The sequence below is a fragment of the Anastrepha obliqua genome, chromosome 3 (assembly GCF_027943255.1).
Source record: "Anastrepha obliqua isolate idAnaObli1 chromosome 3, idAnaObli1_1.0, whole genome shotgun sequence".
Classification (NCBI taxonomy): Eukaryota; Metazoa; Arthropoda; class Insecta; order Diptera; family Tephritidae; genus Anastrepha; species Anastrepha obliqua.
Window position 1 is genome coordinate 49,567,913 of NC_072894.1, and position 26,293 is coordinate 49,594,205.

A 26,293-nucleotide genomic window follows, 5' to 3' on the forward strand; every position below is an offset into this window, starting at 1 on the left:
TAATGAAATGTAAAATTTATAAACAAATACAAATTCGATCTGAGCGTGAATACTATTTAAAGTTTTTATATTTGGGAAAATTATGAGAATATGTGCTGAGAATAAAACCAAAAAAATCCCAGTCACAGTTCTCACAATGATTGTAAAATCACTATTTTGCTCATGTCTGTAATGTAGCTCTACTGTATTTATTCATATCTTTATATTTTTATTTATTTATTGATGATGCTATTTATTATTATACTTATATATGCACTACATTTAAGCTTCTTGGCTTGTTGCAGGAATGTTTGCGAATGATTAATCAAAAATATAAATAAATAATAAATTAGAATACATATGAGTTTCATAGTACTACAAATTTCTTGATGATACCCACTTCAACCATTTAGGCTAAAGAGAAGTTGTTGTCAAAAAGCGGTAAATCGGAAATTGAATTTACTGGCCTGTGAAATTTAATGCATTTTGGCCAAAATATCTTTTTCTCGGACATTTCCTTTGGTTCAGTGGTTATATTAATAAGAAAAATTGCCGTCTTTGGAGGAAACTTAATCTACAAGCGCCAAAGCATCCATTAAAATTAACTTTTCTCAAGGCATGGTGGTCTATATTTTTTACGAAGTGAGGAATTAGGCTCTTCTACTATTCATTTTAAGGGATTTTTTATAGCCAGAGCTTAACAACAGCGATATAGGTATACAGGGTGAACGATATGAAGTGTTACCTATTCAAAACACGATAACTTTTTTGTGTGAAATTAGTTTTTATTGATTTCAAAGACAGAATTGTTCAAAAATAACTAAAATTTTAACATACATTCACTTTAGCTCGATATGACCACCTTTTGCCTTGACTACAGCCCTCAAACGGTCAAAAAATTAGTTGCATGCTGCTCGAATGTGATCTTGAGGTATTTTGGCCCATTCTCGTATAATCACTTTTTTCACTGGCATATTTTTTAGTCCTCACCTTGCTCTCCAAAATGGATCAGATGGAATAGTCTATCGGATTTGCGTCTGGCGAATTCGAAAGCCAAGGTGTGGGGGAAATGAAGTGTGGGACATGATTTTTTAACCATTCTTGGTTCACACGAGCTTTATGAGACGGTGCCGAGTCCTGTTGGAACGTCCATGTCTACGACCGAAATGTTTGCGTGTCCACGGCCCTAATTCTAAAGCTGCTTCTAAAATATTTTCCCGATAATAAGTCGCATTCACTTTGACACCAGGCTCGATAAAAACGATTGGAGAGCGTCCATCAGCGGTCACTGCGGCCCAAACCATTAACATTTTATTAACTTAGAGTGACTGAGCTCACGAACAATGGCTGGTTGTGATTTTCCAGCCACATATAACGCAATCACACTATTACGTTTGAATTTCATCACAGAAAAAGAAAATTCAACAAAACTGAGACGCAAATGCTTTTGATGGCTTATAAACAATATATTGAACTGTCATTAGAACAATTTTGACGTTGATGTCATGAGGTGTTTTAAAGATACAAGCAGTGTGAAGTTGGTAACACTTCAAACCGTTCACCCTATAGTATCCAAGCTTTGCTTCTATTGAAGGCGGTTCTACATGCCATACAGGCAAACAAGTGAAAAGTAGCGAGTATCTGTTTTTAATGATGTGCGACGATAAAAGAAAGTGAGAAAAAAGTTAGGGGTGATGTTTTTCAAATATGGCGAAAAAATGTTCCATGAAATTTGGCTTTAAAAAGTATATTTTGTTAAAAAATTAAAGAATAAAGAATGTTAAAAAGAAGAAAAGATATTTCGCTTTACAAAACTCTAGACCAATATTTAGAAAATTATAAATTTTTCTCGAAAGCTTTTCGATTCACTTCTGATTTTACTCAAGCTTACAAATAAACCGGTTTTCAGAAAAATATACAGCGTCAAAATCACTTGGATCACTTAACATGAAATCGCTTCACTATTGTTTTATTTGAACTATTTTTTTTTTTTTTTAATTATTATTACTAGCTGATTCGAAGTAACATAAGCTTAAAACGTTTTCTCATTTTCTTGGAAATAATATTCGCTACAATCGTTCGCTCAGTGTAATCGATTTAAATTAATTTTATAAACATTATAACAGAAATGCTGCTAATCTGTTAATATGCATAGCTAAAAAGTCATCTGCGTCAGGTAAAACTGAGACAACAAATCAAATAAAACAACAAAAGAAAACCAAAATCAAGGGTAACTATCGAAAGTGATGTGAAAAAAACTAAACTAAAAAAACGAACGAAGACGAAGACGTCAGCTCAGTTGAAAATGATGCCACACAAACCGCGGCCGCCGAAGATGTTTTGAAGGTCGCTATGTAGAAGTAGATGCCATATAAATATGTATACAAGTTTATATACGTATGTAAGAGTCTTCATTATAATATATGTAAATATATTAGCGTATCAATGTGGTGAAGTTGCTTTTTTGATTTTTTTATCTTCTTATTGCTATACGTATTAGCATCATATATCTGTTGCTGATGTTGTTTCTTTTTTTGTTGGATGTTAATTAAGTTTATGCATAAACACGTTCATCTACTTTAAACATTAAATGCACAAGTCGAAAGACTCTAAGTCTACAATTTTATTCATTTGGTGTTTATTGTCAAATGGGGAGAACTATATTATAACTCTCGATGACGTAAGTAAGGATAACCTTTAACAATAAGAGATTATATTTTAAGAGTTGCAAACAATAAATTGAAGAACGTGCAATAATTAATATAGAAAAAGTATAAATAGCAACATTCTGCAAGGAATAAATTTCTAGAATTTATAGTTTGTTGAAAAAGGCAATTACGTAGTCGGAACGCCTAAAAGTTCTCGCTATCCAAATTTTGCATAAGGCATTTCCATTATTCCTCTATATGGTTTACATATTATTTATACTCGGTTGGCAGTGGTTGCTTAGCTTAGCAACAGACTGTAAATTTATCTAAGAGCGTGCGAAAATAATGAAAAAGGCATACAAAACAAAAACCAAAGCAATTTTATTTATAAATCTTGCAAACTCGCCTCGAGAATGTTCATGCTAATTAATGAATGAGGTTTTGGTACGAAGGGTTTTATATGAAGCTTGATTTTGTTCAGTAAAATTAATAGAAGTATGTGAAATGAAGAAATGTTGACGCGAAATTGACATAAATTAAAGTTTTAATAAAAGAAAACTTCATTAGGGAAATATTTGGTCATTCATTGCTTGTTTTTTTTTTTTTTGTGGTTACACACCTATCCTCGAAAATATTGCCCACCACTAACTCGAGCTTTTGTCCATCTTTCTGGAAGGAGATATGTTGAGATATATTTCATATATATATATTTCGTGTTTTGATAGGATAGGAACAGCTAAAAATCGCAATGTAAGTATTTAGAACTTCTATTTGAGTGTTTTTTGAGATAGGAAAAGTCAAAAAGGTGTGATTGAGCATTAAAGTGCTGGAAATCATTCTATTGTACCTTTCCTTCAAGCGCTAATGCATAAGTCGTATTCGGTAACAAGGTCCTTCCTATGTTTGTTGCACCAGGTTTCAATATAAAATAATATATGAAGCTGCAGAAACGGTTCACAAAAAATGTACAATAAGAATTTTAAGCTTCGATCCACTTTTCTAATGTAATAAGGTTACATCGCCCCAATGAAATATAATGTTGAATTTATTCTGCCCTTTGCCAGGGTTGTCGAAATGTTCGAGTTATTTTCTCAGTATATCCAATAAAGTTATGTGTTTTTTTCTCAAAAAATTACCACTTAACTGTGCAAAATTGCAACATTTCCTTCCCAATGCAAAAGGGTGCTAAGCGACTGATTTTAATTTATTCGTCCACACAAATTTATTAAAATAGTTGTGTGAAAACTTTAATTATTACAAAGGAAATGGAAAAAAATGGAGAAATTAGATATCAAATTTTTTAAACATATTCAATGTATAATTTTTGGAATTTTTCTTGTTATTTTCTGATACGAAACACACAATATTTTCACAGGGCGTATGACACCAAATCAGGAACTTCTTATCCAAGGCTTTGTTTTGGTTTTTATAGGGGGAGGAGTTATACGTGGCGGGTCCAAAACAAATGTTCTGGGATGCTTCGCCTACTCGCATTAGCACGGTCTCAAACGTATGTTCGGGAGCTACGCTGAGAATAGTTGGGCGAAGTCCGGAAGTTGTGGGCTTCTAGGACCATATGCAAAAGCATCCTCCTGACCACTCGGCCAAAATCGCGTACGCGGTTATCGCGCCAATCAAGAATAAGAAGATACGATTTTCGGGTAATTCACAAGTCTTATGTGAAAGCGTAAGAAATAGATCGCTGAATTGGGTTCAAGGCATTATTGAGCCTAACACAGATAACCAATTATGGATCTTCCTTTTTCAAAATCCATCCTAGGAACTTCTTGTCTTCTATATAGATACCACCTCTTTTGAGATCATTCGAGATTTATTATATATTTCACTAACAAAAGCCCTACGATAACAGAAACTATTTTAGAGAAATCGGGTACTGATAGGAAATGGCCACTTTACACCAAGTCCAAGTCTATAATATAGACTCCAGCTATGCGAGTACAAGAACCTACTTAAAATGTACCGCGGAATCAATAATAGACTCACTGATTTAATTTTAAACAATTTCTCTTTGATATTCATTAACTATTCCCAAGTGGGCTTTGTTTATTTTATATTCATTTTTTTATTCCTTGATTATATATAATTTTTGATGACATTTTTTAGAAGAAAAAAAAAACTACTATAAAAAAACATCCCTCCGCACATAGGGCGCGTAGTTGATTTAAGATGCTCTTATTTTTTGACTAAAGGCCCACCCTAAATATTTTTAAATTACATACTGTCGAATGGAATGAGGAAGAGGTTATCTACATATAGACAGTAAAGTTTCATTAAAACATTCAAATAGAGTTTTAAAGTATATTGGTAGACAAGCAGGAGCTCGTACGAATGGTGGCATAGACAGTTGGAGACTAACTAAAATCCGGACTAATTAAAATGGAGACTATAAAATATTTAGACAGAAATTCAACTGACTTATTTTTAAATCAAATGTTTTTTTCCCCCGAATAGCTATTTCGGGCTTAAAAAGTTGTATAACTCAGTTTTATGTATCCGCGATATAATCCTTTTACTGTTGAACGCTGTTTTAAAATATTGAAAACTTTCTTACAAAGCCAGCGCTGTGTTATCGAAACTGTGGGGATAATGAAGAGAAGCTAATTACCTTTTGAGTGGTGCTACTAGCGATAAAACCTATCCTCTAATGAAGAAATCGCGCACTTAATTGTAAAGAAGTCATTGCGTCTTAAACAAGAAAAATTTTGATGCCGATGTTGGAGGAATATTACATAGGTTCACACAGCCTATCAAACAAATAAATTGTTTTATGAACATTAAAGCTCGGAGTGTTCTAATGCATTTGAGAAACGAGTACCTCAAGTAGTTGTACGACACCTGCTAAACAAATTATGTTTATGCAGATCTCTGCATACCCAATTCCAACTGCTCCAATGGCCAACGAAAGATCACATTAATTTCGCATGGTCATACTTGTGATGAAGTTGTGTTGCTGAGCAGACGACGAAGTTGACTCGCGCTTTCGCTGGGGAACTGTTCTCATTTGACATACAACAATACCTCAACCTCTTAGTGTTGTTTTTATATTTCTATGCGTAAGTATCTCATTATTTGTATTCATTTCACCAATCCAGTTTCTAGCTGCTTAACCACTTTGACAAAACTAACAGTATGCATGAACTCCCAACTGCAGGTTAATCAATTGTTAGTTGCCGTATTAGTTCACATGATTTGATTAAAAAGAAAAAGAAAAAACTCAACAACAAAATACCCTTAGTCTTAGTAGTAGCGGTGATAAGTTGAATTTTTTATGCGTAGAATTAATTTTAAAATTAGCTTGTTTCATTATCAATCGAGCTACGCAAAATAGTATATATTGTCACAATCGCCCTCGACAAGTCATCATTCGCAATTTGCTAATCTCAACGCGTAAAACTCAAATCTAACAAAATGAAATTCGTCATTGTCTTCGTTGCTCTCTTCGCCGTCGCCTTCGCCGCCCCAGCTGATTCCGATGCGCAAGTCCTGCGCTTCGACTCCGACGTGCAAGCCGATGGATTCAAATACGCGTAAGTTTCAATAAGCGACCCATAATAAAGGATCACCTTTAATCGTTACTTCGGGTTTACAACTTAACTAATAAATACAATTTTTATGTTGTGACATTACAGTTATGAGACCAGCAACGGTATTGTGGAAAACGCTGATGCTGTCCTGAACAACGTTGGAAGCGAAAACGAGGCTATTGCTGTCCGTGGCTCTTACTCCTTCGTTGCTGATGATGGTCAAACCTACACCGTCAACTACATCGCCGATGAGAACGGTTTCCAACCACAAGGTGCTCATTTGCCCGTCGCCCCAGTTGCTTAAGATGCTAAATATTTGACTGCAATCCGAACGAGTTTTTTTTGTTACTACAAGTTATTTTACGATTCCATGAAAGTTTTCTAAAGTCATGAATCTACCAACTCTCGTATTTGTTATTAATACGCTGTTATTGTTAAACACTTTACAATCAATGCGACCAGTTGTTGGGTCCTAGTCTAAGCTATTAGAAAACAGAAATAAAAAGAGATTAAAAAAAAAATTATAAAGTTATTTAAAACAAATCGAATCGTATTTTTATCATGAAGGGTTGATTATTTATTCATTTATTTGCTTTTTTTCTGCTAGCTCTTGTTAGTAAAGGTTGATATATATTTGGTTTTCCTGTCAATAGACAGTGTTTTATATTTCATTTCATTTCCATTTATTTAAGTCTAAGATTCTTGTAATCACCTTACAGACTAGATACTATTTAACTCAGTAAGAGCCCTCGTAATAGGGGCAAAATTGTAGTAGTTTGATTTAACTGTTTGGGAGTTAAATTGTTAGCAAAATCGAAAAGTGTCGTGAGGAACGTTGAAGCTAATTTGTTCCAGAACTTCGAGACAATCTACAGAACCACAAATAATATCAAAAACAAACATCAAAGACTGAAGGGTACGTCTATGTGGTGGTAGTAGATCAGATAAATAAAGAGGTTGTAGAGCCAATCGAATAAAATTTCGTTGTACCCTTTTAATTCTTTATGAATGAGAAGATTTGGATTCCAAACCAGAGATACATCCTCGAGCTTAGAAGGAACTAGGGAGTTATATAAAACTTTTCTAGTATAAGGGTATTTAAAATCCCTTGGATAGCGTTATAGAAATGCTAAATTAACATAAGCCTTCAGCAATAGCTGACTAACATGATTTATGAATGTGAAACCGGAGGCAAAGGTCACGAGTAAATTAAAAAACCCTTTAACTGTAGACAGAACAACATTTTATAAAGTATAAGAGGAAGGAATAACATTCAGAGCGTCGGCGAAAATTACATGAAACCATTTCTTTATATTAAGTGAAAACTTATTTTGGACTCTCCCAACGACAAGGTTACTTAAATCTTGCTGTACTGAAGAAGCATCCGATTGTCAATTTGCTTTACTAAACAGTTTCAGATCATCAGCATAGATTACGAACTTACAGTGATTAAAACACACGATAATGTCATTAATAAAAATGGGAAATAAAATAGGATCCAGAATTCTCTCCTGTGGGACGCCCGAGGAGTCATCAAAAGTAGGATTAAATATTCTTAATTTGTACAAAGTATTTTCTGTTGGAAAGATAAGATCTCAACCATGACATGTAAGCTGAATGAAAGCCCAATGATTCAAGTTTCCGTCATAAGATATTGTGCCAAACAGTGTCAAAGGCTTTTGAAAAATCTGTGTATATAGTGTCGACTTGACAACTATTCCTAAGTGATCCAAGCGATGCAGTATTGGGAAAATACCACGAGATTGGCAAATGTAGACCGCCCGCAGACAAAACCTTGATGACGCGGGTCTAGTACAAACGAAATTCGACTTAAAAAAAATGCGATCATAGTTACGGAGTCGCATAAGCTCTGCATTATGAAAATCGAAATACTTGCTACTATTTTCAACTGCAGGTAACAAATAAAAAGCATGCAGTTCACACCCAATTTACAGATTCATCAACGTGAAAAATACATATAATATTCTCACTATTAAAAATAAGATCTACTTAGTCCTGCCACAAGTTCTGTTACAAGTTAAGTCCGTTGTTGCTCGAACCAATGATTGTTTGAGACTCTCCAAATTTCTATGAAGCCTTCTACAGGCCATGTTCTCTAATTCTGGCCAGAGACTGTAGTGCAATAGATTCAAATCTGGACTTCCAGACGGCCAGTCTTCTGCGGCCATGAGCCACGCTGAACCCTTGGAACAACATTTCTTGGAAGTTTTAGCAAAGTTTTTGTCGTTTTGTTTATTAAAAACTTCTTCAACAGTCGTTGACCGCGTGCCACCAAAGAAGATGCTTGGATTTGACGAGTCTAATTTTCTTCAAGTGCGACGACCACTGCTTTTTCTGTCTGTCACCTCAGACATTTGGGAAAAACGATTGATCTTGCGGTAAACAAACATTCATGACATATTAAGCGTTTTCAACAGTTCACAAATCTCATTTGCACTTGTACCAAACTTATGAAATGCAATCACTGCAATGCGATTTCCCTTAGTTTCCCACTCCATTGTTAACAAGCGAAGTTTGACGCGAAACTGAGTATCATATATGAGTAGACAATACATACAAACAAAAGTAAAAATAACGGTACTCTTTTCTGCGAATTTGTTCTCGCTGTATGCAATGTAAAATTTTCTTAACTCTTGGTTAATTAATACTTATACTTAAGGTTAATACTAATACATGACATTAGTTTGAGTAAGAACTCTATTATTGAAATAATTCAACCATATATCTTTATTTAGGTTGAAATCGCTTAAGATACAGAAATAGCTATCGTCATTATTTATCTTCAAATTCTTCTTCTTAATTGGCGCGATAACCGCTTACGCGATTTTGGCCGAGATTAACAAAGCGCGCCAGTCGTTTCTTTCTCGTGCTAACCGGCGCCAATTGGACACACCAAGTGAAGCCAAGTCCTTCTCCACCTGATCTTTCCAACGCAGAGGAGGCCTTTCTCTCCCTCTGTTACCACCAGCTGGTACCGCATCGAATAATTTCAGAGCCGGAGCATTTGTATCCATTCGGACGACATGACCCAGCCAACGTAGCCGCTGGATCTTTATTCGCTGCGCTATGTCTATGTCGTCGTAAAGCTCATACAGCTCATCGTTCCATCGTCTGCGATATTCGCCGTTGCCAACGTGCAAAGGTCCAAAAATCTTACGCAGAATCTTTCTCTCGAACACTCCAAGCGTCGCTTCATCGGATGTTGTCATCGTCCAAGCTTCTGCGCCATACGTTAGGACGGGCATGATGAGAGTCTTGTAGAGTGTTAGTTTTGTTCGTCGAGAGAGGACTTTACTGCTCAATTGCCCACTTAGTCCAAAGTAGCACTTGTTGGCAAGAAAGATTCTACGTTGGATTTCAAGGCTGACATTGTTATCGGTGTTAATGCTGGTTCCTAAATACACGAAGTCTTTTACAACCTCAAAATTATAACTGTCAACAGTGACATTAAATTAATAACATTATTTATGTGAGCAGTACATAAAGACTCCAAGCTGCTTTGAATTTAATAATTAGAGTTCATAATATTTATTGCACTATAAATTCTGAAAAACTTGTGCTTAAGTATTCATTGAGAACATAATTCTCAAAATGTATTTATTTTATCCGCCGCTACAGTAGCCAGGGCTGAGCTAGGCAGGAAGGGGACTGAATTGGCCTCAGATACCTCTTACCTGGTCATCGGCATCCCCCTGACAGATGTTTAATGGGGAACTGCACAAATTATTTCTTAAGAAAGCGCAGAAAAGATGGAGCTCCATTTCTTCGAGTGCTATTTCGAAAACCCTTTGGCCCCAGTGCAATATATGAAGGACTCAGAAAATTCTTTGGACTCCTCGCCATACTAAATTCCATACTCATAGCGGCTTTTATCGGTCACTGGATGATCGGCACACACGCGGAAAAGCTAGAGTTACCATTTAACCCCCATTGCAGAAGCTGTGGGGATCTTTCAGAGAAGGAGACTGTTGAGTACTTTCTCTGTAAGTGTCTGGGTTTAGCAGTTAGACGATTAAGGTCACTGGGTGCTCCTCTCTTCGACAACCTGGAGCAGTGCGCCAGCCTGGAATTTAGGTTCAATCTTCTCCATTATATTAACAGCTCTGGCTGGCTGTAGATATCTCTGCCTGTTGGAGGTCTCATAATGGTATCAAAACGGCGTTTTAATGCTACTTGAGGAGTGTCAGAGTGATACTTCAACCATTTCACCTACCTACGTAGGCGAGCGAGGCAGAGAACTCCTTTTTGAGAATTTTATGAGTACTTTCTAGACTATGTTTCCCGCCGAAAAATCGGAACTTCCTCCTTTTATTAATGAGCTCGATGGCATCCGGGGTATTGATGTGGAGTTTCTCGATTCAGATTCTGGATTTTTATCAGTTGAAAATAACTTTCCAAGTTAAGGCCAAGTTAAGGCGCACTTTTGGCCAGATTTATACATATATACATGTGATGTCTTCCTACTTGGATTTGCATACTTTACCCACTTAATGACAGTCTAGAACCAATATTCATTTGCACAATTAAATGTAGTTCCAGAATCTTTCTGCAATATGTATATTTCCAACGACTTTCCAAAGAATCATCTCGGGCTGATTCCAAATATTTGGTAAGATCTTAATTGCACCATCATGAAAAATGCCACTGCCATAAAAAAATCAATATCTTTGTTGACCGACAGATGTCTCCTCCTCGTTTCTTCATAAATTATTCAGCTGTCATCCTAATATCCATCTGCTCGCTACTTATGCCAGATTCTCAGTTTCTTTGGTGTCACAAGAGTTGAATAGAATCTCTAGTTACACTATGTGCCTACAACACGAAAAACCTACACTCGCCTCCTGTAGTAGAAGAAATGCTAAAATAATTTGCTCAATCCAGTTTCTAGCTGCTTAACCACTTTGACAAAACTAACAATATGCATGAACTCTCAACTGCAGGTTAATCAATTGTTAGTTGCCGTATTAGTTCACATGATTTGATTAAAAAGAAAAAGAAAAAACTCAACAACAAAATTCCCTTAGTCTTAGTAGTAGCGGTGATAAGTTGAATTTTTTATGCGTAGAATTAATTTTAAAATTAGCTTGTTTCATTATCAATCGAGCTACGCAAAATAGTATATATTGTCACAATCGCCCTCGACAAGTCATCATTCGCAATTTGCTAGTCTCAACGCGTAAAACTCAAATCTAACAAAATGAAATTCGTCATTGTTTTCGTTGCTCTCTTCGCTGTCGCCTTCGCCGCCCCAGCTGATTCCGATGCGCAAGTCCTGCGCTTCGACTCCGACGTGCAAGCCGATGGATTCAAATACGCGTAAGTTTCAATAAGCGACCCATAATAAAGGATCACCTTTAATCGTTACTTCGGGTTTACAACTTAACTAATAAATACAATTTTTATGTTGTGACATTACAGTTATGAGACCAGCAACGGTATTGTGGAAAACGCTGATGCTGTCCTGAACAACGTTGGAAGCGAAAACGAGGCTATTGCTGTCCGTGGCTCTTACTCCTTCGTTGCTGATGATGGTCAAACCTACACTGTCAACTACATCGCCGATGAGAACGGTTTCCAACCACAAGGTGCTCATTTGCCCGTCGCCCCAGTTGCTTAAGATGCTAAATATTTGACTGCAATCCGAACGTGTTTTTTTTTTTTGTTACTACAAGTTATTTTACGATTCCGTGAAAGTTTTCTAAAGTCATGAATCTACCAACTCTCGTATTTGTTATTAATACGCTGTTATTGTTAAACAATTTACAATCAATGCGACCAGTTGTTGGGTCACTAGTCTAAGCTATTAGAACACAGAAACAAGAGATTAAAAAAACAAAAACAATAAATTTATTTAAAACAAATGTATTTTTATGATTTTTATTCATAAAAGGAGGCCATCACCTAGTCTAGTATTGACCTAAAGCTTTTGGATATTGAAAATATCGATGCACATCCTTGCTAGGTCCGAGTGACACTTTCTCCACTCATATTCTCTCAAGGGAAGAGTGAGCACTGTGCAGCATTTGGACAGGTCGTGGTAAACATGTTCACGGATGGCGCAAAATTCAATGGAAGGGTTGGTGGATGAGTATTCGGTGAGGAGCTTCCATTAAGTCCACATTTAGTCCACCGGACCGCTGTAGTGTTTTCCAAGCGGAGATAGTCAAAAAAATCAAAAAAACAAGTGCATTGGTTGATTACTATAAGGAAGATAAATATTTACTTCGAGAGCTAAGCAAAAGTTAGAGCCCTGTGTTCGTTGTAGGTGCATTAGAAATTACTCGTGATGTGTCTGACTTCTCCATCGACTGCATGCGAATATTTTTTTATTAGGTTCATTCGGATTCCTGGTAACAAAGGCATAGCGGGAAAATACCTGAGTGGATGAGCTAGTTAGATAGGAGTTCTCGAGATGTTTTCCCCACCAAAAGGGGTTCCTTTGAAAAACTAAGATCTACTTTTTCTTCTGGAAGGATGCGCTTCACAGCAATTGTGCGAACGCTGGGTTAGTGGGCAAACGGATATATCCAGGGCGCTCGAGGAAACTTCCAAGACAAACACTTTTTTGCTACACCTTCGACTATAGCAGATTTAAATATCGCACACCTGATTAATTCTATCAGTAGCTTGAAGCGGTTAACGCAAATGTAATTCGGTCGTCATCTTCCTTTCACCCAAAGTCCGTCTTTCTTTCCCCCCTCGATTTTCCTCTGTATGTTATCACAAAGAACGGATAGGATTTTTCGTCCAAGTGCGCTCTTGCCTGGGCGTCATTTAATCTAACCTAACAAATTAAATATCAAGAAACTTTTGTTGGTTAAATTACTTTTTTACAAGTTTTTTTTTTTCAAACCAGCCGTAAAGCTCTTTATTTGTAGCTGTTGCCCGCATAATTGTCATAATCGGCATAGAATTGTGGAGTTGACATGACTTGCTGGTTTTATTGTTATAATCGTAAATCAGAAAGAGGGTTGCCAGGTTCCTAGTCATTATTTCTGAGTTTACTGAATCAAATACTTCTGGAGTATGCTGACGATATTGATATCGTCGGTCATTCTCCAGTCGGGAGAAGGAAGCCGAAAAATATGGTATTGCGGTGAACGAGTGTAAAAGGAAGGTCTTGATGTCAACATACAAAGAGTCCTCGCGTCTTAGACAACACATCACTGTTAGCAACTGCGAATTTGAAGTGGTGAAGGACTTTGTTTATCTAGGTACCATTGTTAATAGCCAGATCGACGTCGGCCTGTAAATTAAACGAAGGATAACTCTTTTCAACAGGCGTTACTTTGAGCTCAGTAGGCACTTTCGATAAACGTTGCTGTACAAAGGCCTAATCATCCCCGTCCTTGAATATGGCGCAAAAGCTTGGACCATGACGACAACTGATGAGAGAGCACTGGGAGCGTTCGAAAGAAATATTCTCTGAAAAGTCTTTGGTACTCTTCGCATAGGCGAAAATGAGTTCTATATCCAATGGAATAGCGAGCTGTATGAGCTATACCGAGATATGGACATAGTGAAGCATATTAAAATACATTGGCTACGCTGGCTTGGCCATGTCTCGAGGATGAACAAGAGTGCTCCGGCGATAAAGAGGAAGGCCTAATCAACGAAGTGAGATGAACTAGGACATAATCTGGTACCACCCGGAGTCACCAACTGGTGCCAGCAAGCAGCGAACCGATCTAGATAGCGGAATTCCTTAGATTCGGCCAAAACCGACATACGGTTCTAGTACCATTTAAGTGAGTAAATAAGTAAGGAATGGCTTTGACAAATCAGTGGCCTGTATGGCTTCATAAGCAAATTAAATGCAATACAGGATTGCTGCTAAGGTGTTAGAACTTTCGACAACGCCAGACTGATTCTTACGATAAAGTATATTCCCATTTAGCAAAACTTTTATGCGGTTGAGAATTTTACTTTCAAAAATTTTTTCGATTATTCTAAGTTTTGTAATTGGACGAAGGTTTGAACAGATTTCTCCACTACTCTCTTTGTGAACCGTTTCAAAGCATTCAAGAATCAAAATCTAGTGGATACTAACCCTCTTGAAAACACTTATTAATCAAATTAGCTAAAGGTTCTATATATAAATATCTTTCGACAAGGTTGTCACCTATCGGGTCCTGTTCAAGTAGTTTTAGATAGAGAAACTTAATCAATTTAAATAAATATATAATATATCGACAGCAGAGCCCCCTATTGGGTCCAAAAGTATCATATCTTTTAAGCTGAAATTACATAAATATCTTTTAAATCGGTTGGGCAGCTTGGGGGTTAGCATAAACGAACATCGGGACACGGGATTTGAATACATTAATATTTTAATTTTAAATTACCTGAACGTAGACATATGTCATTAATATTTCCGTAGAAGATGTAGAAGTGAGGAAAAAGCAATTTCACTCAAAACTTCTTGTACCAGATTCACCAGAGGTCGCAAAGATTATGGGGGAGATTGACGAAGCTCTTCTTTCTTGGTTAACAGCTGGCTTCATCTTACCATAGTTTCCGTAGATACATACAAACATAAGTATATAAGCATGTTTGCGTCTATTAATCGAACATTTGCAGGTACAAGAGTAAAATGTGTGATTGTATTAGTAATCAGAAAAAAAATTTGAATTTTTTGGTTTTTCGGTGACCGCCATATCTTTTCCATCCGCTTCTTGCTGTGTTTCTTTCGATCCAAACACTCTCGGTTCTCAAGTATTGAGTCGCAGCGCTTCTGTCACCATTGGGGTCAAGCAGCAGCTGTGCTGTGCTGTCTTCATTATAGCGTATGGGCTGTGAGTGCGTAAATTGTTGCGTTAATTTCCATATTCGAGTTTTTGGCTGATTCTTATTAATCGCTTCAACTAACAACAAAAATGCGCTAATGTCGACTACCTGGTTATTAAATTTTTAGTTAATTTGTTAGTTTCTTGCTTTGATTATAAAACAACAACAAAAAATAGTGGTTGTAGAGGCGGTTGTGGTGGCACGGCGTTACACATTTGCATTTTAGATGAGTAGGAAAAAATTAAAATTAACTTGTTCGATGTACGAAAAACAGTATAAAATGTAACAATCACCCTCTTCGTGTCATCATTCGCAATTTGCTAGTCTCAACGCGTAAAACTCAAATCTAACAAAATGAAATTCGTCATTGTTTTCGTTGCTCTCTTCGCCGTTGCCTTCGCCGCCCCAGCTGATTCTGATGCGCAAGTCCTGCGCTTCGACTCCGACGTGCAACCCGATGGATTCAAATACGCGTAAGTTTCAATAACCGACCTATAATAAAGGATCACCTTATATCGTTACCTCGGGATTACAACTTAACTAATAAACACAATTTTTTTGTTTTGATATTACAGTTATGAGACCAGCAACGGTATCTCGGAAAATGCTGATGCCGTCTTGAACAACATTGGAAGCGAAAACGAGGCTATTGCTGTCCGTGGCTCCTACTCCTTCGTTGCTGATGATGGTCAAACCTACACCGTCAACTACATCGCCGATGAGAACGGTTTCCAACCACAAGGTGCTCATTTGCCCGTCGCACCTGAAGCTTAAGTTGCTAAATATTTCATTAATTTGAGTTTATTCTATAAATCCGTACAAATTCCCCAATATTTTGTTGTCCCCTCCTTGCTATCCTGATCCTAGTCGTCCTACCTCTAACAACTGCCCTGATTGCTATTAACATGGTGGTGTTATTGTGAAACGGTATGAGATCAGTGTGATCAGTTGTTAGTCCTTAGTCTAAGCTACCAAAACGAAAAAACAAGAGTAAAGAAAACAGTTACAAAAAAAATTGTATTCACTTTTTGAAGGTGGAGGAAAAATTAAATGTAAGTAATGGAGCGCAGTGTTACCAACATCCAATCCAAATAATAGGTAAGTGCATTGGATGGGTTTGAAATGGTGAGAAAGAGTGCTGCTCAAATAAATAGTTCATTTGGTAGTTCGATGTGCGGTTGCAAAAGTTCAGGGAAAACTAAAGATTTAAGACAACAGAAGCAACCATAAAAGTAAACAAAGTTAATTGAAAATAATAAGTTTGAAAGTTTGTCATAGTTTGTTGTAGTTAGTGGTTGTTTGAAACCTGGTGCAAGCATCATTTGTTTCGAAGGTGCAGGAGGCCAAACACTTAACATAGGATGTAGGCGCCAATAATACTAAAAAAACGTGTATATATGCGAGCTTAAAATGGCTGTTGTGAGAAGAAAAGTTCTGGATAAGATGTATAGCAAATCTTCCAATATACCTACATACGTACACACCGAGGGGCCTCGGTAGTCTAGCGTAAGTGAACGAGGCATCCCAGAGGTCGTGGGTTCGAATCCCACGTAAAGCACGGTCCTCGCACTCTTCCAAATTTACCTACTTCCTCTATTTCTAAACAAAAAAATCTCATTCCTCAACCCCAAAAACATTTCCTTTCCATCCTTACTCTCGCACATATTAGTCTGTGCATTATTTGCATTGCGGCTGCTAAAACAAGCAAAAGCAAAGAAAAATACATAGTTACACAACGCATCAGTAGTGCTAGCAAGAGGAAACGGGCAATCGCGATAATAGCGCAGACACACCAAATTTAGCGAAGTCCTCAACCATCTGCGTGATCCTTCTGGCAGAAAAACCTGCACCCAGATGGCGCTCCAAACAGTAAGAAGGCGTTGTGCCTAAGCCACGACAGGTGGGTATTTCCACCACTTAGGACTGGCAGCGACAGGCTAATCACCTACGCTGTCAGAAATCAAAATAGATTAACGAAACCAACGCAAGACTGAGTCTTGTCGAGGCCCTATGCTCCCAAGGAAAAAAACTCTTCCATTGAAAAGAAAATGGGCTTCATCGCTCTAAAAGATAGTGTTTAATATACGAAACCATTCCAACATTGTCCTGTAGAAAGTTTAATATCCTTCCTCCATATTTCATGCACAATAGTTTTTGGAAGTTTAAGAACAACCGTTGTCTTGGTCCCGAACTTACACGGATTGTGATGCAGACTTGCAGTGACAAGTTCGTTATTTTTATTTGTTCTCGATATCCGGCTGGGTCCCGGCCATGAGTATTTCCTACCGAATTTGTTACCCGGAACCTTCTCACGCATGAACAAATCAAATCTTCACTGGGCATCACGTAAACGTCGAATATTTTTACATCAACAAAATCTACGTCGAGTTGTTACCACCGAATCATTGGCCTTGAAATACGTCTCGATTGCGAACGCATGTTCTTCACACGTCCCCCGCGACATAGTGACTAAATAATCCGCACGAATAACGCTAACGCGGTCACCTCCCGGCTCATATGCTCAGAGGGTGAGGAAAAGCTTTAAATTTAAAACCAAATTCTGCTACCGGACACCCCGTATCTGGATCCGACATAAATATTACTAAGATGGGATAAAACCACGCCTACTTTTTATATGTTAAGACCAAATTTCCGTTCGTCTTTCTGATATTATAAACTGTAACTCTCATTGTCAATTAGTCTGGTTGATTCAGCTTCCATACTTTTTTAAAAAAAACCCTTTAAGTTCCAGGAATATCAGCGAAAAGCCAATTCGTACACCTACTAGGAAAAACGAAAAGATAAAGCATAAGTTTCTTTCACAGTACGTAAGAGCATACAACATTGCTCGTTGTTCCAGTTTGTGCAGATATTAACATTACAGAACATCCAACATATATTATTTATTTATTAGAATGAATATATAATACTAAAACTAGCTGCCAGGGCCTACAACTCGTGGTTGAAAATTATTGAAAGTGTTACCATATAACCAGAAAAGGAATCAACATATATACCCTAATCCCATGTCGATGGGTCGTTCGTGTCCGGCGGATTCGTTGAGAAATCATGATTTTTTTACGAAACTACTGCACAGTGCATGTTTCATACTATTTGCATATGGTAAAATATTATTAAAATATAACATTTTGAAAAACCTCTTCGGAGAAGAAGATACCTTATGAATTTTTTCTAATTTTCTGTTGACGTTATATAGTAGAAATAAGCGCGGGACGCGAACGACCCATTGACATGGGATTAATGCCTTGGGATGCCATTAACTCACATTTTTCACAATCATCATTATTGGACACATTAGGGGTACTCGCACCAATGTCGTTGCTTTGGCGATTTGTTAGTTGGCTTATAGCAAATATTTTTGCTGTGCACGTTTCTCAGTTATTTCTGTTAGTTTGGTAACATTTTTTCGCACCAGCTGATTTATAGCAATTTCATTATATACAAGGACATTTACAAAAAAAAACTGAAAACGCCAAAATGTAGCGAAAAAGCAAAACATTTCAATCAATTAATATAAACCGATGCAGCATAAACGTAGTTCAATTTCCACATCTCAGCAAAAAAAAAAAACCCTGCTGCTCATACGCCCACTTTGCAACTGGCTTCTGGCGCTTTCGAAACAACTGACTTATTTTTTTCTCCACTGTTTGATATTTTAAACTTAAACTTAGCACCTAAGTATCAAATGCCAGTTTTCAATCAGCTACATAATTACATTAAGGTGAAAGATATCTACTAATGGGGTGCTTAAAGTTTAACTAATACTGTAAAAATGTGTGTATTCGTAGAAAACTATATATAATTCATGGCATATATATAGGCAAGTATTATAAAAATAATCTGCTGGTAATACCATAAACTTCAAAGCGACACAAAATCATAGCCTACATTTAGGCCGAAGAAAACGAGAATATATTAACTATTTATGATTGCCAGTCACTTTGACACATGCAGCTAAAAAAACTCATACTAATTTTTTTGAATGCTTTTTTGAATCGATTTCAATGCTCGTCGTTTGATATGTGAATAATGCGATGTTTTGAGAAAGAGTTTTCCATTCGATGAACAAAGAGGGTGCATTTTTTTAAGTCAAGAAAATTGTTTATTCCAAGGATTCAAATTGGAAATGCTATCCTGCATATTATTTGGCAGGCTGGAACCAATTGAGCTTTAAACTTAGGCGGAAGAATAAAAGTTAAAATGGCGAGATTCGCTGTCGAATTCCATCGAGCGTTATTTAACGATGGTGCGAGTCTGAAATGTATGTATGTGTATAAGGAATCACACTGAATTTCTCGTAACGTCTAAATACTTTTTCCAGCTCAAACAAATATTGCTTATCGTTATTCTTCACCTCTAGTCATTTATCGTTTGGTTAGAGGTTGATAGATACGAAGCAAAATCGTGCGGAATATTTGAAGAAGATGTTATTCCATTCAGTAAATCCTTCATTACATATCTTAAAATAGAGTAAAGAAGATGGTGGTGAGATGACGAAATATTGTTAAAATGACTTTGAAGTAGGCTAGACCCATTTCGTTTTCCAATGTTAACGCTTGTTGTTTCAGAAACTAGAAATCTTATGGATTTAAATAAGTTGCATTTATTCCAAATATCTTGTACTCCATTATACTAGTATCGGGTGTTTTTAAGAGCTTGAGAACTTAAAATGATAATACAAAATTGAAATATTCTTGGAATGCATTTTTTTATTATGATCTGGTAGAAAATTTTATGGCATTAATTTCTTGAATATTATATCCGGCATATGTGAGCCGCTACTACGGAGTGGCATGGTCCACTTTATCAGCCCAATAAATTGATTGTGAAGCGGGCTGTATGCTTCATTAATTAACTGATTCATTTTTGTAATAGAAATCCATTCAGCATCGATAGCGCTCAAAGTAAATTTCAACAATTGCTGTTCTGGCGTTAAACGATTTAAGGTGACTTGCCAGACTAACTGCACAGATATTTTAACACAGTTTGCCATTCTCAGCTGTCAAATTATAGTTATCGATATGGCTATTTCTCAAGCCGCTAAAATAACTCCTGATATGTTTCGAATACCAAGGCACCCTACTTTACCTACGTTTTTCATTTTCGAAAGTAGAAAGAGATTCTGCGCAAGATTTTTGGATCTTTGCAAGATGACGACGGCGAATATCTCAAGCGATGGAACGATGAGCTGTATGAGCTTTACGACGACATAAACATAGCGCAGCGAATAAAGATCCAACGGCTACGTTGGCATGGATACAAACGCTCCGGCTCTGAAAGAATTCGATGCGGTATCAGCTGGTGGTAACAGAGGAAATGGAAATATCAGGTGGAGAAGGACTTGGCTTCACTTGGTGTGTCCAACTGGCGTCGGTTAGCACGCGAAATAAACGACTGGCGCGCTTTGATAAACTTAGCCAAAATCGCGTAAGCGGTTATCGAGCTAATTAAGAAGAAGAAGAAGAGAATTAGTTGAACTTCCTTTTCTCCAAACTTTTTTCCATTGAAATTAGTACATCAGCAATCCATTATTAATTGTGCCTAGAAAGTTTCTTTTAACACTCTGCGGACCTCATAGAAATTTTGTAATTGTCATCCTCAGAAGATCCTTCGATCGCCTCCAATCTATATGTGACAAGAAGGATTTCGCGAACTTACAATTTTATGTATTTGCCGAGCGCAGAATTTGTTTACAGCGCAGCCCATCATTACAGGAGTAGAGCGCGGATTGTCAAGTGGATCCCAATCCTCTCCTTTCACGGGGAAACTACCTTACAGGTGCCTTGTCTTGCCAGCTTGTCCGCTTCGCAGTTTCCTCCAGTACCCAGATGAGCTTTGACATAAGATTTCACTTCAGATGCGATCGAAAGTGAAACCAGGCATTCTTTGGCCAGTTTCGAATGCACCGTAATTGAGCTCAAGGGCCTAATTGCTGCAACATCAAGGCCCACACCACAAGTACGAGGAGGAGCTCGGCCAAACACCCGCATATAACCATTCCGTCCAACTTCGAGCCATCCGTGAATAAGTAAACCAAGCCCTGTCTCCAAGTGTTGCATCCAGTCCACTCCTCTCTTGTTGGAATGTAGGTGGAGAGTGTTACGCTTGGATTAAGTGAGGGTAAACACCGATTCGTTGGCAGAGGTATGAATCCAAAGTTTCCAAGTTCAGTTTACTTATTTTCTCCATTATTTTCCTACTTTTTCGGACCTATCACTCTAGTTGCTTACCAATAAATCGCACGCCCTTAGTGTCTATTCGTGCTCTGCTGTTAATGTGTTTCGTTTTTGATATTTGTGCAGGCTCAACAGGCTGGCCGTGTCTGCTCAATAAAATTATTTTTAATGTTCTCCCGCAGATTTTCCGTTGAATTGTGTCTTGTGGGTATTGCTAAAACTGTGTATGGAACGAATGCTTAGGAGGATGCTAACTCAATTTAATGCTTATTCTCCTCCTTTGTTTTTTTTTAGTTGTAAAAACTTACTTACATATAAGACTCTTGGCCTTGTTAGTATCTGTCTATATTCTAGTTTGTAGCCTATTCGTTAATTAATAAATAAGTGAATAATTAAGTAAATGAATAAATTCTCACTGCCACCCTTTATGTTGCACACACACATATCTAAGTAATGCCGTATGTAAATGTGTATGTGTCTGTAAATCTATAGTATGCAGCTGTTGCGAATATTTGTACTCATCAATCAATTGAAATTACATAAATGCATTGCTAATTAAATTCCCGCTAGTTTCATTGTTAATATGTAATTTTTTAAAGCTGTCAACAGTTGAAAACTTACACTAGGAAATAATTTACATATGTTGCCTTCTATGCACACAAGTAAGCATAGCCGACAATCTTTTACAACATAAAAGAACATTGCGCGGATCTTTGGAGGCTTACGAAACCCCGAATAAGAATAGGTATACATATCTACATAGAAACATAAAAATAATGAAAAAGATGTTTTTCGTTCTATAAAGACTGGAAATACATTTTTGGCGATATAACGGTGTTTGGGAGCCCAAATGCTTTCAAAACGTCGCAGCCATAACAAGACTCTACAAGACTCAGTCTTCGTTGGTTTCGTTAATCTATTTTGCTTTATGGCAGGGTAGGTGATTAGCCTGCCGCTACCAGTCCTAAATAGTGGGAATGCCCACCGGTCGTTGCTTAGGAACAACGCCTTCTAACTGTTTAGCGCGCCATCTGTGTTTCACATTTTTCTGTCCAAAGGATCAAACAGATGGTTGAGGACTTCGCTAAATTTTGGTGTGCGCTATTACCGCGATTGCCCGCTTCCTCTTGCTGTCGCCACTGATGTAATGGGTAACTGTGTGTTTTTCTTTTGTTTTTTGCTTGTTTTTTAGCAGTCACAATGCAAATAATGAGCTGACTATTGTGCGAAAGTAAGGATGGAAAGGAAAAGTTTTTGGGTTTGAGGAATGAGTTCTTTTCTTTTTTTGTTTTTTTAGAAACAGGGAAATGGTAAGTTTGGAAAAGTGCGAGGACCGTGCTTTACGTGGGATTCGAACCCGCAACCTCAGGCTAGTGCACTTACGTTAGACTAACAAAGTCGCTTAACAAACCTTGGAGACCTTTAATTTTCAATAAGATTGAATTTGCAGTGATTGTATTCCTAAATCTTTCAGAATTTTTGGAAGTACGTGTCTCTTCATTAAAAAATGTGTAAATATTAAAAAATGCGTCCATGTTTATTTTTCAAAATCATGCAGGTAATTAAAAACTCACTACTCTGGTTGGCTCTATTATGTTCACGGTATTCATCTCTACGCATTACAGGTTCGTACCATCTTAGCGTGCCTTCTTTCATTTTCTGCGAGATTGGGACAATTTTCATAACTACTCCATTGCCCAGTGAAAAATTTTCATTCATCTTCTGGTTGTGCTTAGCTTGCGTTACCCAATATTCCTACCGTACAGCATTACTGGTCTCACGCAGGTTTTATACACCTTTTCCTTAATCGTTAATGGCATTTTCCTGTCACATAAGATGCCCCTCAGGCTGCGCCACTTTAACCACGCCGCATTAACTCTGTGTGTCACATCTTCGTCTAGTTTCGCTCAAGATCGATCTTAGGTACTTGAAACTGGTTGTTACTATGTATTATTAATTAAGACTATAACGTCCGCGTTAAGGCTATTTCATGGCGGTTTGTCTTGAAATTTAGAGTCAGATGATCCATAATAAAGTTAAGAATCAACGGATTGAGTGCTGAACCTTGGCTAGTTTGTCAGATGTACATACTAGCGGAGTGGTTTCGTGATACATGTCTTGAATTAGGTTGATGTATTGTTCAGGCTTTCTTTTGGCTATTACCGATAGCCATACTAATTGCCTAGGTACCCTATAGGAGGTATTCTCTAGATCTACAAAAACTATATGCCTGTTTTTCTTCCTACATAGGTATTTTTCTGTTAGTACTCTAATTGCCTGTATCGCATCTGTTGTTGACTTTCCGACTACGAATCCGCATTGGGGTAGTGTTATTTCTCTCATGTTTTTAATGAGATTTTTTTCAACCCTTCCCCATATCTAAAAAGTATGCGATGTAAATTTTACCCATATGAACACCCCAATCTTTGAAATTTGGTCCATCCGGATACGTGCCACCGTGCAAAGTCACAACGGAGGTTTGAACGATGCAAAACTCCAGATATATTGGCATATGAGTGGTTTTCAAAAAAAAAAATAATAATTTCTTAATACTTTATACACAGCAATTTTTTTTGACCCGTCCTTACTAGAAACCCCGTTAGTTTCCTCGAAAGAAGGTCTAGTTAACTCAACTTTCTAATAAATGTTAGATTATTTCCAACTCTATGTACTAAATAATTCTAATAATGTTTAGCTTAAAAACCTGAATGGTTTGTGGACTGCGGTCATAATGACCTTATGACGTCAAGTCCGAGCTGCGCTGAAGTCAATCAGCATCATCATAACAAAAAATTGATTGTCCATAACGCACGGTAATGCGTTTGCTTTAGGGATGTCAATATTAACGATAATGGTTGATCCCGAAATTTTGTGATATTTCTAATTTAATCTAATTTAATTTATTTAAGCAACATTTTTATACCCGCGCAAAAAAGTAGCATAATTTTGTTCATTTAACGGTTGTATGTAACAGCATTAAGGAAGCGAGATAGTAATACGTATATATAACAAAATGATACGATGAATCTATTTAGCCTTTATTTAACTTCGTTTATCTGTCCGTCCGTCCATAAACACGAGAACTCGAGCAAAAATTGATATATTTGAATGAAACTTGGTGCACATAATTAAGAATTAATCGAAAAGATTAGTGCACGCATTCATTACTTATGTTTGGCATACAGGTACCTTCTCTCGCAAGTTGATCAGCCCTACAGTTCCCGGGTATATCTCTGTGGCCTGGAACCCAGCATAAGATTACACGATATTCTTTGGCCATCTCATTAAGAGACGTAAGGCACTTCTTGGTGTTGCTTGGAGTGCATGCATGGATCGTAGGACAGCTTGGCTGTCTGATAGAATGCAGATATCTGTTGATGATATTATGTTTATCTTTAACCATTTTACGGCTTCATTAATAGCGTTTATTTCCGCTGGAAAAACACTACATTAAACAATTAACTTATAGAAAGCTCTTCGCAATATAACCCTGATCCTACACCGGGGTCCACATTAGATCCGTCCATGTAAATCTTAACGGGTATGTTGGGTGTTAGATCTTCTTCAAGCCATTCCAGTCTATAAGGGATTTTCATTAGGAAATGCCTTTCGGAGCAGAGAATGGGAGGGTGATAATCATAGTCACTGGGTATATACGTATAGGAGGCTAAGATGGTTGAATGTCCATGTCTGACAGTCTTCCATTGTGAGCTCGCTTTGAGCCTTAAAGCGGAATAGGCCGCTGAGTATTTGCAGAAGAGATCCAGCCATGGATGGCATGGTTTTCATGACGCCACATATTGCTAATTCCGCTGATCTATGCACCTTATTCAATAAATTGGAGTAAGTTTTTTTCTGCATAACATACTACCAAACAACATTTCCATATAGAAGAATGGGTCTGACGACATCAGTGTAAAGCCAATGAGCAACCTTAAGTTTAATTCCCCAGATCTTACCTAAAGCTCTCTTACAGGAATAAAAAGCTAGGCTCGCTTTCCTGACTCTTTCTAAGATGTTTGACAGCCCAATGGAAATGATAAACAAAAAAAATAAAATAAAGTAAAACACGTGCGTGAAATTTATACAGTGAAGACATCCGTAAATATGGCTGTGCGGTTATGGTCGATGAAATATACGTCGAAGCCGACTTTAGATAGATTCAGGGTTAAGTTTTATACTATTATACAACAAAGAAAGGAATTCCAGGTGCCTTTAAGATAAAAATGTTTGACAAGTTCCGTAAAAAATATTTGGATTGGCAAGCCATCTCTCAGTAATGATATGAAAAGCAAAGCGTTTATTACCACGGGCACAAGAAGTCATAGAATTTATAAGAAGGAGTGTTTCCAAAAACATTTGCTGCCATTCATAAAACGACATACATACATATTCAGTTCTGTTTTAACCCGATTTAGCATCGTCTCATTATAGTCGTCTTGCCATGAACTGGTATGGAAACCATAGGGATTTACCCTATGTTCAAAAGGACCACAACTCACCAAACTGTCTACAATTGCAACCATTTCAAACATATTGGGCAATTGTGTAAAGAAAATTACTAAAACCAAAAAAAGAAATTAAAAATGAGCAGCAGTTTAAAATGAATTGGCAGATACCATAACAAAAAGTAATGTCCAACGCCTAATGAGAGAAGTCTTATCTACTTACAACTTGCGCCATTTTGTTTATAACAAAGAAAATTTATTTGAGTTTTTTTTTAATTTAGTTCGCTTAATAAAGAAAAAAAATATATAAATTGTTTTGATAGCTTATAAAACTTGTATGTTATAATGGCCGACTAATATTTTTCGTGCCCAAGACTGGTTTGTATTTGGAATGAACAAAGTGAATCAATAACACCTGTCATGTAAAGATAATTTAAAAAACAAGAAGCAAAAAAGTGTTATCTCTGTTATAAAGGGTGGTTTAGTTTCAAGGACCGGTGTTGATTTTGAATAAAATACAATTTTTTTAGGAAATTTTTGTCATTTCTCTTTATTATGATAATATTGGTATGGCTCAATTACGCATGGAGCAAAATATTGGCCAAATGGCAACCGCGGCCTCGGCGGCACACCTCCATCCTATGGTCCAAGTTTTCGATGCCGCTGAG

At 37.1% G+C, this 26,293-nt stretch overlaps 3 protein-coding genes across 3 annotated transcripts; all 3 read left to right on the forward strand.

Moving 5' to 3' along the window:
* The first annotated feature begins 6,032 nt into the window (after nucleotides 1-6,032).
* On the forward strand, nucleotides 6,033-6,670 carry LOC129241370 (larval cuticle protein 65Ag1-like). Its single transcript, XM_054877642.1, has 2 exons — nucleotides 6,033-6,175; nucleotides 6,278-6,670. The coding sequence occupies exons 1-2, from the start codon at nucleotides 6,057-6,059 to the stop codon at nucleotides 6,474-6,476; spliced, it is 318 nt and encodes a 105-aa protein (XP_054733617.1). The 5' UTR covers nucleotides 6,033-6,056; the 3' UTR covers nucleotides 6,477-6,670.
* Nucleotides 6,671-11,366: 4,696 nt separating this feature from the next.
* Nucleotides 11,367-11,810, forward strand: LOC129241688 (larval cuticle protein 65Ag1-like). The gene is made up of 2 exons (XM_054878155.1): nucleotides 11,367-11,509; nucleotides 11,612-11,810. Exons 1-2 carry the CDS (start codon nucleotides 11,391-11,393, stop codon nucleotides 11,808-11,810), a joined length of 318 nt encoding a protein of 105 aa, XP_054734130.1. The 5' UTR covers nucleotides 11,367-11,390.
* Nucleotides 11,811-15,310: 3,500 nt separating this feature from the next.
* LOC129241353 (larval cuticle protein 65Ag1-like) lies at nucleotides 15,311-15,970 on the forward strand. The gene is made up of 2 exons (XM_054877617.1): nucleotides 15,311-15,453; nucleotides 15,556-15,970. Exons 1-2 carry the CDS (start codon nucleotides 15,335-15,337, stop codon nucleotides 15,752-15,754), a joined length of 318 nt encoding a protein of 105 aa, XP_054733592.1. The 5' UTR covers nucleotides 15,311-15,334; the 3' UTR covers nucleotides 15,755-15,970.
* The last annotated feature ends 10,323 nt before the right edge of the window (nucleotides 15,971-26,293 follow it).

Bases quoted from the DNA above. Each gene is read 5' to 3' on its own strand.
- LOC129241688 (XM_054878155.1), top strand. From the start codon at position 11,391: ATGAAATTCGTCATTGTTTTCGTTGCTCTCTTCGCTGTCGCCTTCGCC. The intron at 11,510-11,611 runs GTAAGTTTCAAT...GTGACATTACAG, and splicing joins GCCGATGGATTCAAATACGC to TTATGAGACCAGCAACGGTA.
- LOC129241370 (XM_054877642.1), top strand. From the start codon at position 6,057: ATGAAATTCGTCATTGTCTTCGTTGCTCTCTTCGCCGTCGCCTTCGCC. The intron at 6,176-6,277 runs GTAAGTTTCAAT...GTGACATTACAG, and splicing joins GCCGATGGATTCAAATACGC to TTATGAGACCAGCAACGGTA.
- LOC129241353 (XM_054877617.1), top strand. From the start codon at position 15,335: ATGAAATTCGTCATTGTTTTCGTTGCTCTCTTCGCCGTTGCCTTCGCC. The intron at 15,454-15,555 runs GTAAGTTTCAAT...TTGATATTACAG, and splicing joins CCCGATGGATTCAAATACGC to TTATGAGACCAGCAACGGTA.